The 15932-nt window shown below is 32.4% G+C and overlaps 2 protein-coding genes across 2 annotated transcripts; both read right to left on the bottom strand.

Moving 5' to 3' along the window:
- Positions 1–1313: 1313 nt before the first annotated feature.
- Positions 1314–1955, bottom strand: LOC106794855 (uncharacterized). Its single transcript, XM_014762750.1, has one exon. The coding sequence runs from the start codon at positions 1953–1955 to the stop codon at positions 1314–1316; it is 642 nt and encodes a 213-aa protein (XP_014618236.1).
- Positions 1956–10238: 8283 nt separating this feature from the next.
- Positions 10239–12654, bottom strand: LOC100775225 (pectinesterase). The gene is made up of 2 exons (XM_003535243.4): positions 11337–12654; positions 10239–11248 (listed from the first exon to the last, which is right to left on the bottom strand). Exons 1-2 carry the CDS (start codon positions 12322–12324, stop codon positions 10551–10553), a joined length of 1686 nt encoding a protein of 561 aa, XP_003535291.1. The 5' UTR covers positions 12325–12654; the 3' UTR covers positions 10239–10550.
- Between the last annotated feature and the right edge of the window lie 3278 nt (positions 12655–15932).

Here is a 15932-nt window from a genome sequence, read left to right as displayed (position 1 = left end):
TTTAAAAGGTCTTGATGATGCTCCACAGCCTAAATCAAAGGCTCATGCTAGGTGGATTGTCGTCAAGGTACATCATTTACATAAAACTTCCACTTATATATATTTCTTATGTGTTTGTACAATAATTGTTTAATTAATATCAAAATTTCATTATGTATTTAGTGTAATAGACAAAAAGGAAGTACTGAGTGTGGCTACTATGTCATGCACTGAATGTCCACCATCATTATAGGAACTTTTAGGAATAACTGGGAAGCGGTACGTTTATTTCAAACAAATCTGATTTTTTAATAATTTGTATTACATTATTAACTTATTACCATTTATTTCATCATGCAATATTTTAACGATCCTAGACCATTGGAGCCAGAGAGATTAAAGGTGTTACGGATCCAGTGGGCACAGTTTTATCTCTGAGTTAGAGATCAGACTTAGGGTATAGGGACATTAAGTTTAGCTTAGTTTACTTTGGTTTAACATTTTTGACATTTCTTATGTAATTTGAACATTGAATTATTTGTTTATGATAAATCAATTATTAATTGTTTATTGTGTGATTAAAATTGCTTGAAAGCAGGTTAAATGTTTATTTGTTGTGAATTAAGTCTGAAATTACATTTTACAGGTACAATTTTGGGTTTATTGCAAAAACAGAAAGGTTATATAAAAAAAACTTGAAAACAACATCGGTTATTCACAAAAACCGATGTTACTAAAGAAAACAACATCGGTTATTAACAAAAACCGTTGTCAACATTCACCTTAACATCGGTTATTTATAAACAGCCGATGTTAATGTACATAGGTTAACATCGGTTATTTATAAACAACCGATGTTAATGTACATAGGTTAACATCGATTATTTATAAATAACCGATGTTAAACTGTATGCAATAACATCGGTTATTTATAAATAACCAATGTTATACATAAATTACTATAGCAAAATAGGTGCATGAATGATGAACGTTCACATCGGTTTCCTCTAAAAACTGATGTTAATATAACATATTCACATCGGTTTTTACAGAAAACTGATGCCAACGTCCCTCACGCATACACTTATTTTGTTGTACTTCTTTCTTTATAACATCGGTTATTTATAAAACTGATGTTAATATTTTTATGTTAACATCAGTTTTTAAAACCGATGTTAACAACAATACATTCAACATCGATGCTTTCAACATCGGTTTTACAACCGATGTAGAAGGCCCCAAATAACCGATGTTGAAAGTGTATTTTCTAATAGTGTTTGATCTCCCCGTCCTCTACCTCTACCACTTATCCCTATGCCCTTACCTCTGCCTCTTCAAGAGGTAGATGCCTTCAAAGCTTGCTCTTCTGTAATTGTATCTTGATTCATCTTCTGCTCATGAACCAACAAAGAACTTTGGAGCTTGTCAAGGGAGAGTGTATCAACATCTTCGGATTCTTCAATGGAACACACAACATAGTTGTACTTTGGTGCCATGGAACTTAAGATCTTCTCAGCTATAACAACATCTTCCATGTTTTCACCATGGAATTGCATTTTATTTGCAATTGTCATGGTTCTTGCAAAATAGTTGGTTACCGATTCATCACTCTTCATGTGTAACATTTCCAATTCCTTTCTCAAGGCTTGAAGCTGTGCACGCTTTGTTCTATTAGAGCCTTGATATTTTTTCTTCATTGAATCCCAAATATCTTTGGAAGTTTCTTTGCCAAGAATTGTTTCCAAGATAGAGCGATCAATGGCCTGGAACAAGTAATTTTTTGCCTTTAAATCTTTCAACTTCATTCCCTCCAACTCCTTTTGTTGTGTTTCTGTAAGTGCTACATCAGCATTAGGTGTTTCAACACCACTTTCAACAACATGCCAATACTTTTTAGAGTGCAGGAAATTCTCTATCAACATGCTCCAATGGTCATAATGACCATCAAACTGCACAAAGTGTCCTTGAGATGACATCTCTTTTGCTTGTTATCACAAAAGCTAATGCCTTGGTTATATATATATATATATATAGGTCCTGTTTGGCTCTGATATCACTGTTAACATGTAAAGAAATAAAGACTAGAATATGAGAAATGTATTTCTTTGTGTTATTCAAAATAAGTAAACCCATGTCTATTAAATAGGCTAGTATATAATAGAATAACAAGAAAATAAGAACCACTACTGCATAATCTGAAACTGAAATCTTAACGTTCAAGGAAAAACACAACCATTATGCTACGTGGAGTAACACACTCCTTAAAACTAGGATAATAACTGAACTACTCAAAACAAATAATTTTTTTTTCTTAACAAGGGGAAACAATTACAAATCATTGAGAGAGAGAAAATCATTGTAATTTTCATATACCCACTAGAGAGCATTTTTCATATTACAAATGAGAATTTGTTCACCGTTGGATTGGGTTGATTTTTGGACAACAGGTTTTACGCACGTGATATTACAAATTATCCAGTTGGATCGATAAATAGACATATGTAGAGAGAGATAAGTGTTTCGCACTATCTGTTCTATATTTTGGGGTTTTATCTTCTTGGTTCTATTATACCAATTGGGGATTTGTTTTGATTTAACTGTTTGTAACACGTTTTAGTGCACTTGTTGGAGGTTCTCTTGGATCTTCATTGATTATAATGAAGTTATTTCTTTAGTTCGGAATATCCGTGATTTTTACTCTTACATTGAGGGGTTTTCCAAACAAATTATGTTCCTATTTTCATCTATTTTATACTCTATAATTAATTGGTGCTCACAAATTCTTTTAAGTTTAAGAAAATTTATTTCCATTGCTTATTACTCTTTCATAAAATATCATGTACAGTAAAACACCAAAAAGTCAACACCTGTCTACCTCACCTTAATTAGTTATATAAACATGAATATTATTAGTGTTTTTTATTTCTTCTTTTGTGGGAAACAGTAAACAAAAAACCTTGTAACACAAATATATAGTAATTTAAATTAAGTATATATTAATTATATTCAATCATTTAAGATTAATCTTAACAAAATTAATTTTGACCTAAACTAAACAGACACTTACGAAAAAGAATAAAATCGTAATATAAATTGGAGTCGATCACCAAGTAAAACAAAAAAGAATGGTCAAGTATATATGATGCAACTTTTATACAAAATTATGATTTTTTAGTGTATATTCAAGTATAAGTGTCAAAAATAAAATAAAAAGCTTTCTTTTACTTAAAAAATATTTGAAACTAATTTTATTTTTTATTTGTCGCTTTTGAAAAAAAAACATTTACTTGTCATTTTAAAATTTAAAGATGAAATTGATTATTATTTTTAATTTTATTCTTATTAAAAAATAATAATATATGAAATCTCAAAATAATAAATAAGAGAGACAAGAAATTATAAATAATTAAAAAGAACATAAGCTTAGGATGGATGTCTTGGTTTAAATAATTTAGTCTTAGAGTGTATTTGTTTAATCTTTTAAAAAAGAGAGTATTAATACAATTATTTCTCAACTACTATTTTATATAAACTTAATGATTAGTAAATGTAAGAATTAATGTCTCATGTGAGAGGCATGTGACTCATGTAGGGACTAATAAGTAAATAATTAACGATTAAGGGCTAAATTGTAATTGGGCTTAATAGGAGAAGTTTCTAGAGCTAACTGCTACTTGATGGGAATAGTGGTTATAAAAGGGGGTTAATACCCACTAACGTGAAATAAGGTCCCCTTCCTGACCAGAAAAGTGTTCTCTCTCACTCGTAGCCATCACTAACGGAGAGAGGCAGAAAAGAAAGGCCAAAGGAAGTGAAATCTTATTTTTCTCCTCTTTCAAGGAAATCAAAGTGCACCGGAGAGAAGTTCCTATGGAGAAAGGTACAAGTTTTCCTATGGAGAAAGGTACACATCATTATCTATTGTTGTTTATTGATTGTTTGTGAGAACCATAAGTTTCAAGATCCTGTTGTTTCCTATCATTGATAGTCTAGGAAACCCCTTAAGAATTTTTACATGTGGTATCAGAGCATGTGTTATGAAATTTATGATTCTCCAAGAATGATTTAATTTCTCTCAATTATACATGAACCCTAATTATAAAATTTAGGGATAATTTAATTTCTTTCAATTATGTATGAACCCTAATTATGAAATTTATGGATAATTCAATTTCTCTCAATTATGCATAAATCCTAATTATGAAATTTAGGAATTTTATTTTCCGCTGCATGTATTGTTTTATTGGCAATATTTTTATTATTGTTGAATACCAATTTTTTGGAGAAAGATTATTTGAAAACTTATGATTATGGGAGAGAAAGCTCCACGGCATGTATATATTAAATTTGGAGAAAGTTTTTACTTCTAATGGTGAAAGAAAGGAAGCGTGCCTAAACGTAAAGATTCAATTTCAATTTTGAAAAGCTGCGCAGGTACGTTTGTTGTAGGAAGAATATGAAATTTTGGAAATTGCTATTTGCAACCTTATGTTTGCTATTTTCAATCCCACTTGATTTTTTTTTCTCCGAAAAATTATTATTGAACGTGATTAAAGGATTGAAAATTTATGTTCTGTAATTAAATTAATGTGAATGTTTTGCAATTATTGGTAGCAGTAAATATATGTATATGCTACATATTTGGTTGAACGTGTTGGAATGTAAAAACACAAATAAATGCAAATATTATTTTATGGTCTGGAATGAAATTAATAGAATGGCTATAAATTGTTAATAGCAATAAGTATGTCCAGGCCATACATATTTGGTTGGAATTAAATGTATGTTGAATTTGTTAGTCACCAAAGTGGCCAAATTTGTAAGGTTATTTAATTCCAAATTAATGATTATTTCAATTATACTTGGTTGGAATTAAATGTATGTTGAATTTGTTAGTCACCAAAGTGGCCAAATTTGTAAGGTTATTTAATTCCAAATTAATGATTATTTCAATTATATTTGGTTGAAATTAAATGTATGTTGAATTTGTTAGTCACCAAAGTGACCAAATTTGTAAGGTTATTTAATTCCAACTTAATGATTATTCCAATTACTCATAGAATAATGGATGCTAAATTATATGATTGTTGGTTTATGGGTAATTGAAATTCATTGTTATAAGGCATTTATGGATCGCCCAAAGGTTGATTAGTTGTTCTTATAATTAATGAATATAATTGTAGGCAATTTGTGTGTATCATTAGTTTTATTTATATGCCCAAAGGAAATAGATATTACTAATTGGTGCATATTTAATTGTCAAATAATGTTAAAATTTTATTAGCATCATTATGTTTGTATGTTGTGTGTTGGTGTATCACCCAAAGGAGAACATCAATATACATTAACCGTTATCTGAATGAATCACATGTATGACATGTATTTTATGTCTCAAAACACTTATGTGAACTTTATTATGTAATACATGTTTTGAATTCATTGGATTCTTATGTATCATCTGAGCCAATTTTAATGGGCTTAACTTCTCTTACTGAAATGAGCAAGTCCAATTTCACCTTAGTGTTTTGGATCATGATCTTGCTATGTTGGAAGAGAAGTTTGTTACTTTTATTGATGCTAGTAGCAATGAAGAGAAAGTCCATTATAAAACTTGGGAAAGATCTAACAGACTCAGCCTAATGTTGATGAGAATGACTGTTGCAAACAGTATTAAGACAACTCTCCCTAAAATTGAAAGTGCTAAAAAGTTTATGTGATTAGTGGGAGAGTGCTCTCAAACAGCTGATAAGTCTTTTGCTGAGACATTAATGAGTACATTGATCACCATGAAGTTTGATGGTTCACGTACTATGTATGAACATGTCATTGAGATGACAAACATTGCAGCAAGACTTAAGACCTTGGGAATATAATGGCTGTGAATGATAACTTTCTTGTTCAGTTTGTTCTAAACTCATTACCGTCTGAGTTTGGCCCGTTCTAAATGAACTATAATACCATGAAAGATAAATGGAATGTGCATGGATTGCACAGTATGTTAGTTCAGGAAAAAAAATAAGGCTTAAGAATCAAGGAAGTCACTCAGTTCATTATGTAAGCCACCAAGGAAATCAAGGAGCTTGAAAAGAAATTTATGAAGAAGCATGTAAAGGCAAAGGATCATTAAAGAACAATGACGACTCTTTGCAAATCCAAAGGAAGGTATCAAAGGGAAATAATTGTTAATTTTGTAGGAAATCCGAACATTTCCATAAGGATTACCTAAAGTGCAAGTCTTGGTTCGAAAAGAAAAGTGAGTTTAATGCTCGTGTATGTTTTGAATCAAACTTAACTAAAGTTTTCCATGATACATGATGGATTAATTCTGGATGTATGACTCATGTTTCTAACATTATGCAGAGATTCCTTACAATCCAAACCATAAGCCCAAATGAGAAGTTCATTTTCATAGGGAATAGAGTGAAACTCCAGTGTAAGCAGTCGAGACTTATTGCGTAAAACTCGACACTGGACATCATTTAGATTTACTAGAAACTCTTTATGTACCTAGTTTATCTAGTAATTTAGTTTCATTATCTAAACTTGATGTTACTGGATACTCTTTTAATTTGGTAATGAATGTTTCAATTTATTTAAGCATAATCATCTCATTGGTACTGGTATTCTTGTGATGGTTTATATAAATTGGAAATAAACAGTTTGTATGCTGAAACTGTTTTAACTCATCATAATGTTGGCACTAAACATAGTTTAGTGAATGAACGATCTGTTTTCTTGTGGCATAAACGTTTAGGTCACATTTCTAGAGAAAGGATGGAAAGATTAATAAAAAAAATGAAATTCTTCCTTATCTAGATTTTACGGATCTAAATATTTGTGTGGGTTGTATTAAAGGAAAACAAACAAAACATACAAAGAAAGGAGCTACAAGAAGCACTCAGCTTCTTGAAATTGTGCATACTGATATTTGTGGACCTTTTGATGTTAGTTCTTTCGGAAAGGAATGATACTTTATCACTATTATTGATGATTATTCACGTTATGGTTATGTCTACTTACTGCCCGAGATTTCTTAGGCAATGGATGCCTTAGAAATTTACTACAATGAAGTAAAATGGTAATTAGACATAAATGTGAAAATTATTAGATATGATAGAGGTGATAAGTATTACAGAAGATATGATGAAACTGGGCAACACCCAGGTCCATTTGCTAAGCTTGTTCAGAAACGTGCATTTGTGTGCAATACACAATTCCCGGTACACCACAACAAAATGGTGTATCAGAAAGGTGTAATAGAACTTTAACGGATATGGTTAAGAGTATGTTAATCAATTAGACTTTACCCGTATCTTTGTGGATGTATGCCTTGAAAACTGCCATGTATTTGTTAAACAGGGTTCCTAGCAAGGTAGTTCCAAATAGACCTTTTGAACTATGGACAAATAGGATACCTAGTATAAGGCACCTGCATGTTTAGGGTTGCCAGGCAGAAATAAGGATTTATAATCCGCAAGAAAGAAAATTGGATGCAAGAACAATCAGTGAATATTTCATTGGTTATCCAGAAAAGTTAAAAGGGTATATGTTTTATTGTTCTAATCATAGTATGAGAATTGTCAAAACTGGAAATGCAAGGTTCATTAGAAATGATGAAATCAGTGGGAGTACAGTTCCACGAGAAATGGAAATTAAAGAAGTTAGAGTGTAAGTCCTTTTAGCTTATGCCTCTAACAGTAAGGTGATTGCTCCTTCAGTTATTGCTACAAAATTAATGAAGAGGAGCAACACAATAATGAACCCATGATGCATAATGAACCTATTATGGAGGAACCACAAGAAGTAGCATTAAGAAGGTCTCAAAGAGAAAAGGAGACCAGCTATTTCGAATGATTATGTGGTATACCTAAATGAAATAGAAACAAACTTAAGCATTAATGATAATGATCCAGTTTTGTTTTCCCAAGTTGTAAGTTGTGATAGTTCTGAGAAGTGGTTAAATGCCATGAAAGAAAAGATAGATTCCATGGAACATAATGGTGTTTAGGACCTTGTAAAATTACCAAAGGGTTGTAAGAGAGTTGGTTGTAAGTGGGTCTTCAAGACTAAACGTGACTCTCATGGCAACCTTGAATGTTACAAGGCTAGAATTGTTGCTAAGGAATTTACTCAGAAAGATGGCATTGATTATAAAGAGACATTTTACTGGTCTCACGAAAGGATTCTTTCAGGATTATCATGGCATTAGTAGCCCATTATGACTTGGAGCTACATCAAATAGATGTGAAAACCGCCTTTCTGAATGAAGATTTAGAGGAGAATATTTGTATGGACCAACCAATGAGGTTCTCAGTTGAAGGAAATGAGCACATGGTGTGCATACTAAAAAAAATCAATATACAGTCTTAAAGCAAGCTTCCCGCCAATGGTATTTGAGGTTTAATGATATCATTATTTCCTTTAGATTTAAGGAAAATACTGTTTATCGATGTATGTATCTGAAGATCAGTGGGAGTAAAGTTATTTTCTAATTCTGTATATTGATGATATCTTGCTTGCAGCTAACAATCTTGGTCTTCTTCATAAGACTAAGAAATTTCTCTCTAGAAACTTTGAAGTGAAAGATATGGGTGAGGTAAGCTATGTGATAGGGATAAAAATATTCCATAATAGATCACAAGGATTGTTAGGCTTATCTAAGAAAGTATATATATCGATAAAGTGCTAGATAGATTCAAGATGGAAAGGTGTTTAACATCGCCTATTCTAATTTAGAAATGAGACAGAGTTAGTCTCACACAATGTCCTAGAAATGATATAGAACGAAAACAAATGAAAGTAATTTTGTATGCATCAGTTGTTGTTGCATCTGAGAGCTGAATTTGTAGTATGTTTTGAGGCTACAATTCAGGCTAATTGGCTATGGAACTTTATTTCAGGGCTTGGAATTGTTGACAGTATTGCTAGGCCGCTGAAAATGTATTGTGATAACTCCGTAGCAATATTTTTGTAAGAACGACAAGTACTCTAAGGGTGCTAAGCATATGAAATTGAGGTACTTTGTCGTGAAGGAAGAAGTTCAGAAACAAAGAGTGTCAATAGAACATATTAGCACAAACCTTATGATAGTTGACCCTTTGAATAAGGGATTACCGCCCAAGACATTATAGAACATGTTGAAAGTATGGGCATTATTGTTATTGATGATCATTAAGTGTAATTTATCTTATGTATTTTTAGTGACACTCTGAGCTCAATTATGATATGTTTCTGATTACATGTTCTCTATGTTTGCATGCATATTTGTGTTAGAGTAATGTTAACAGGTTTTGTCTTGAATGAAGACATTATGTTGGACCAATTATGTACTCCTAACTAATGGTCATATTAAGGAGAAGACTAATTTGTAGTACATGGAAGGGACTATGTCGATTAGATGATGTACAACCGCCATGACTTGAATTGGTTCTTATTCTTAATCATGAAATTATGATGTACCCAATGTATAGAACAATTTAATCAATTTTAATGCGCATTATGTTAGTTAATCTATTTATTTATTTAGTCCATAATGTTTATTAATGTCACATGAGCCAAGTGGGAGAATGTAAGAATTAATGTCTCATGTGAGAGGCATGTGACTCATGTAGGGACTAATAAATAAATAATTAACGATTAAGAGCTAAATTGTAATTGAGCTTAATAGGAGAAGTTTCTTGAGCTACTGCTACTTGATGGGAGTAGTGGTTATAAAAGGGGATTAATACCCACTAACGTGAAATAAGGTCTCCTTCCTGACCAGAAAAGTGTTCTCTCTCACTCATAGCCATCACTAACGGAGAGAGGCAGAAAAGAAAGGCCAAAGGAAGTGAAACTTATTTTTCTCCTCTTTCAAAGAAATCAAAGTGCACCGGAGAGGAGTTCCTATGGAGAAAGGTACAAGTCTTCCTATGGAAAAATGTACACATCATTATCTATTGTTGTTTATTGATTGTTTGTGAGAACCATAGGTTTCAAGATCCTGTTGTTTCCTATCATTGATAGTCTAGGAAACCCCTTAAGAATTTTTACAGTAAATTCTAAAATATACATTTTAATTAAAAAAAATAGGTAGGCCTTTCTTTTTTATTCATTTATTAAAAAACACAAATAAAGTTGTGACCTAATATATCGATTTGAGTTTTCATTTGTCTCTGAACTTTTTTTTTAATATTTTTATACCATTTCTTTTTCCTCAAATTTTCCCAAAAAGAAAAACTGGAATCCTGAACTTTAGTTGGCAAAGTACGTAGTTTCTATTAAATAACAAAAAGAATTTTTCTATTGCTTCTTCTCACATCATCAGTCTATTTTACATGCACACTGATCAAGTGGTTGATACAAAAAGAGACCAATCATAAAATGAAAAGCTATTCAACGATTACAAATCACATCCTCAAACCAGTTGCAGGGATCGATTAGCTATGTCACTGCATTGAAATTAGGTAGCAGTTTTATTCCCCGCTCTTGAGTACATATTAACGTAAGCTAAAAAGAGATTATAACGCTCAACATGCACATGCAAATTAACGTGCACGTACGCCTTCTCTCTCTGATCCCCAAGTTTAAGCTTAAGCTTTGGTGAAGCTAGGATCGAAGGGAACGGCAGCGGAAGGCAACCAAGTGCTAGTTGTGAGCCAAGGCTCAGCAGTGAATTTTGCAGCCTCTTGCTTGCTGATGAGACCTTTGGCAAACTTAGCTCTTGCTTGAGTAACGGAACCTGGTCCAGTGTTGCCAAACTCGGCGAAGTAACAATCCTGTGTGTTTGGCTCAATTGGGTTCCATGGAATATAACCCTCGGGCTGAATCAAGTCGCCCATAACATTCTCGATGAACACTGCCCTTGAGAATGCCTTCCATGGCCTGGCCAAGTAAGTCTTCACGATCATGCGGTCAGCGAAGAGGGAAGCGTCAGGCATGATCTCGCAGTTTTGGAGGACTACTCCAGTGGGCATGTTCTTCTGGCCTGTGCCATCAGCCACCACTATATTCTGTTGATTTGGCATGGGTTTCCTCACCAAGATCTTTGAGTTCTGGATCAAGGTGGTGGAGTAGCCGAAGATGAAGTCAATTGTTCCAGAGATTTCGCAGTTGCGGTAGAACTGACGATGGGCGTGGGCATACAATGTGTCTTGGTAACCACGCATAGCGCAATCAAAGAACACTGAACGATCACCTTGCACGCGGAGTGCCACTGCTTGGTGTCCTTCTGCACCAGCGGTGTTCTCGAATGCAATTGACTTGGCCATGAAATCTTCAGCAACAGTAGCTGCATGTTGTTTTTAAAAAGAATTCAGTAAAAAAATATTATTCCTCAACCTATCCGGTTAAGGAGAGAGAGAGAGAAATGAACATACAGAAGGTGGCGGTTCTCATTGTCTTGGTACCCTCGTGAAAGTTCTTGCGGCCAGTGATGATGGTCTTTGAGGGGCCATCACCGTAGATGAGAAGATTGGGCTTCTTCTTGTCAACGGTGATGTACTCATCATAGATACCAGCCTTAACGTAGATAACATATCTACCCTGGTGATGCTTGGGGTAGGAGTTAATAGCGTCCAAAACAGTATGAAATTGACCACTACCATCCTTAGCAACAGTAGCATGGGGCAAAACAGGATCGTTGGCCAAGAGCTTGCGATCAGCAGAGGAGACCCAAGTGGGGAAGCCATCATCATCAACGTCAAGAAGGCGACGAGAGGCGGGCTTGAGAGCAAGGTCCAAGTCCAAGGACTGGAGAATGTGTGTAATCCCTGACACGACATCGAGTGCCAAGCCTGTGAGCTTTCCAACGTTGTCAAGGCTACCAGATTGTAGCTGCTCCTGAACCTTCTTCTCGCCGTCGGTGTCGAAGCCGTCGAGGCAAGATTGCTGGTAGGCAACAACAGCTCCCAACCAGTTCTTGAGCTCGGCGGTCCGCTGGTGCACGTCCTGGAGGCTGCTCTCTTTAACCAAGACGCCTGAGGCCTCCAGGTCGTGCATTGCGGACTGCAACAAGTCCTTGCAATCCTCCAGAGCCATCTTCATTCCGGCGCTGCTGTTGCCGTGTTCCACCGTCAGCCTGTCGCTCATATTCAATGCTTTGATAACACTGTCCATCGAGCTTCTCACCACGGTTGCGATGTATTCCTTTGGGTCTGTGCTGTTTGAAGAGGACAGAACATCGTGGCACAGTTTCTTGTCGTCTGAGCCTTGGCACAACGCTGTCACTGCCCTGTTGGTGCTTTTCACTTCTCCTCCATTGCTGTTGTTGACGCCCTTTGGACTTTGAACTACAGCAACCACGCCAATTACGACACCCACCACTAGGATAAGAGAAACAGTGGATCCTAGTACTTTACCTTTCATATTTTATTTTATTTTTGGTTTTTTGGGTTATAATCTTTTTGTGGGTTTTTTTTTTGTTTCTCCCCGACGATGACAACCGAAACTGAGAAGCCAAATCGGAGAGAAAGTTTTATTGAGGAAGGTACGGTTCCTTCCCTTTACTAGTGTTTGAGGAGATTGCAATGAGAAACCATGCAGAAGTAGGGTTTTATTTATTCGTGATGGAAGTTTCTAAAAATATGAGCATTCAGCAATTGACCCGTTCCGTGGAAGCTTTGGTTTTGTGGCGTTTTCTGTGTTCTGCCACAAATGGAACAAAACGATTGGCCAAATACGTTATGGACCTCGACTTTGTTTAGCTAGTCTTAGGGATTCACTGGTGTGGAGAAAAAACAGTTAACAAATAACTTTAAATAGATTTTTTTAATTTTCTACCTCTCATTTTTGGATTTAAATCTCCTTACACATTTTCCTACAGTACTTTTCCTTCCTTATTTCTTAAATTATATTAAATATGATTTTACAATGTTATATTTACTTTTATAATAATTAATACATGCCTATATCCTTATATTAAATTAAATGATTATAACTAATATGATTATGATTCCAATTACAAATTTTCATAATTTAAAAATTCAATTTAGTCAATTTATTAATATCATATTCTAGAAATCTCACAAGATTTGGATAACACTCTACTGCAAGCGTGAAACACACATGGCAACTTAATGTTAAAATCATGAAATCTCGCAATATTTTATTTATTCTCATAATAGAAATACGCATGTACAGTTATTTCGATGAGAATACTAGATTTTAAATTTATGTGATGAACGAGTTTGATTAAATTATATATTTTTATATAGTATTTATTTTTAAAAAAATATGTACATTAATAAATTTTATTTTCAAAATATTTGTTAGCATATATATTAAAATTGAGAAATATTAATAATTATATTCTTAATTGAGGATTTGTAGTCTTAAAAAGTACTAAACCTAATGAAATTCATTTTTATAATTTATATATTTTATATAGGTATTAAGCTTAAAGAAATTTATTTTTAATTTTTCTTTTTCCAGTTAATTATAGTAACATAATACTTATATGAAATGTATAAATTAAAAAATATAATAAATATAAATGTATAAATATTTAAATTTAAGTTTTCATTTTTGTTATTATGAATATTATGTTTATATGTATTTGAATTTTGTATGTTGATAATTAATGTTTTTTAAATGTTTATAATGCAAAAATTAAAATTTTATTTTTAAATGATATTTATATTATTTTGAAAATATTAGTTTTAATTATGTGATATTGTTGAAGTTTTGAATGTTAACCTTGTTATGGCTTAAATTGAATATATTATGTATCAATGTAATCGGATTTTGATAATTGACAAATATGCCTTAATTTTACACATGATTTGAGGTGATTATCGAACATTTTTAATACATTAAGTCTTGTTTTAACTCAAAAATTAGGATAGATTAAGAATTATTACTTGGGATCTTTATTTTGTTAGTTTTAGGACTTCTTGATGTTTTTGTGGGAGGTTTTAGAGGAAATTGAGTCAAAAAGACTAGTTGATCGCTTAAGCAGGACTTGATGTGTGCTTAAGTAAACCAAGATAAAACCAATTGAAGGAGTCACTGACAAGTCTCGCTTAAGCATAATCTGTTGAACAAGAGAAACTTAGAAGATTAATGATGAAGTCAAGCTCACTTAAGCGTGGGATGTCATGCACTTAAGCGAGCTAAGTGAGCAGTTTTTTATTCACTAGAGGCCCTCGCTTAAGCCCAAGTCTCAAAGTGCTTAAGCGAGACAATCAAGTTAATCGAAGAACACTAAGACCTCACTTAAGTGCAACATTTTGTGTACTTAAGCGAGGAGAGTTAGAAGCTGAAAAATTTAAGATTAGAAGGCCTCATTCAAGTGAGACATTATTCACGCTTAAGTGAGTAGGATGCAACAGTTCCAAACCCATATCAAAATATAAAAGACCTAAGGTCTAATTGAGGAGATATTTTGGTGCATTTGAAGAGAAATTTTTTGACAACAAATAGATTAATTCCTAGGGCTCTTAGCTTCAATTGATTACACATTTTGTATGTTTGATTTTGGGAATTGTAATCAAGCTATGAGTAGTCAATTTCCTCATCTATCAGGGTTAGAAGACTGCATCCCAATTTCATGTAATATTCCTTTTTAATACAATTCTTCATACTTCTTCTTCTAATGTTTGATTTTAGGAGTTGTTAGTTTAGTTGATAGACATTTGTTTGGTTTCCAAACTTAGAAGAGTACCTATTTGAGATTAATTATAGACACATGCAATACCAAATAGGTTCCCTTAATTCTTAAATATTAATGCTGGTTATTTAGATGTTTGCCAAGACATTGATAATTATTCTAAATAACTTATACTCTTTTACCCAAAACATTCACATTAGAATATAACTGTGAATATAAGATAAATTACTTGAAGAACTAAATTAATTTGAATTATTGCATTGAAAAATAGGAAAATCCAACCTAACTCTTGTTCAAATCATCCATTTTCACAACATTGCAATTATTTCTACAACTATTCTCTTTTTATTGCTTTTAATTGCTTTTACGTTATTCTTTTGCACAATTCAAACACAATCATTTGAGAAATACTTTTACTAAACCTTACTTCTTAATGCTAATTGTTTGAGTATCCACTAGTCCTTTGGGAGACAATTTGAATATAAATTCTAAATACTATCTCGAAACTTGATTTTACTTGATCATACGAAAAATTTGTAACAAATTTGATTATTATTATTATTATTATTATTATTATTATTATTGGCTTTAGTCTATTCAATTCGTTGTTATTTAGCGTTGGCTCAATAAATAAAAATGTATTTTAAAAATATTTTTCATTTTTAAGGTCTTTTATTAAAATGATGTATATATTTATAAGTTATATACAAATGAGAACATAGTTATATATAAATATTTTTTTAAAGACATGTAATTGAATGCTTCTATAAGTTAAAATGATATAGGCATTTGTAATATATAAATATTCATAATTTTTTATGTATTTTGGTAAATATTTATATGCATATATATGAATATACATTTCTGTAAAATTAAAAATACATTAATAATCATGATAATATTAAAAACACCATAGATCGTAAACTTAATATTCGTTCATGACACATGTTATTACGTTAATAAATATTACAATTATGAATAAAGTGAGATATTACCAATTGAGAAAACAATAATTTCTTAACGGGTATTTAATTAAAGTTTAATCAAAGAGTAAAGGAAGAAATGCATTGTGTCAATTTTTTTTAATTGGTAAGAATTGAAAGATATCTTATATTTATACATTTTGTTCAACTGAACTAGACTTCTTGACACACAATGCATGTCATTAGAAGTACTCACGGGTCTACACCAACAAATTAACGAAGCTATACCAAAGAAAAGTCCTATTCTCTGGTTAGAAGTAATAGATCATATGTAATTATTCTAGGTTTGCTACTTGAACCAGATAATTCAATTGAGAATGAAATATTCTTGATACCAAACACCATTTGAGATTTAAAAAAATCATATATATATATAAGGCTAC

This window comes from Glycine max, chromosome 10 (assembly GCF_000004515.6).
Source record: "Glycine max cultivar Williams 82 chromosome 10, Glycine_max_v4.0, whole genome shotgun sequence".
Taxonomy (NCBI): Eukaryota; Viridiplantae; Streptophyta; class Magnoliopsida; order Fabales; family Fabaceae; genus Glycine; species Glycine max.
Note: the sequence above shows the minus strand (reverse complement) of the source record. Positions and strands in the feature narration are given on the sequence as shown.

Coding starts and splice junctions, on each gene's coding strand:
- LOC106794855 (XM_014762750.1), bottom strand. CDS start 1,955: ATGTCATCTCAAGGACACTTTGTGCAGTTTGATGGTCATTATGACCAT.
- LOC100775225 (XM_003535243.4), bottom strand. CDS start 12,324: ATGAAAGGTAAAGTACTAGGATCCACTGTTTCTCTTATCCTAGTGGTG. Junction 11,249..11,336: donor AATGAGAACCGCCACCTTCT/GTATGTTCATTT, acceptor AACAACATGCAG/CTACTGTTGCTGAAGATTTC.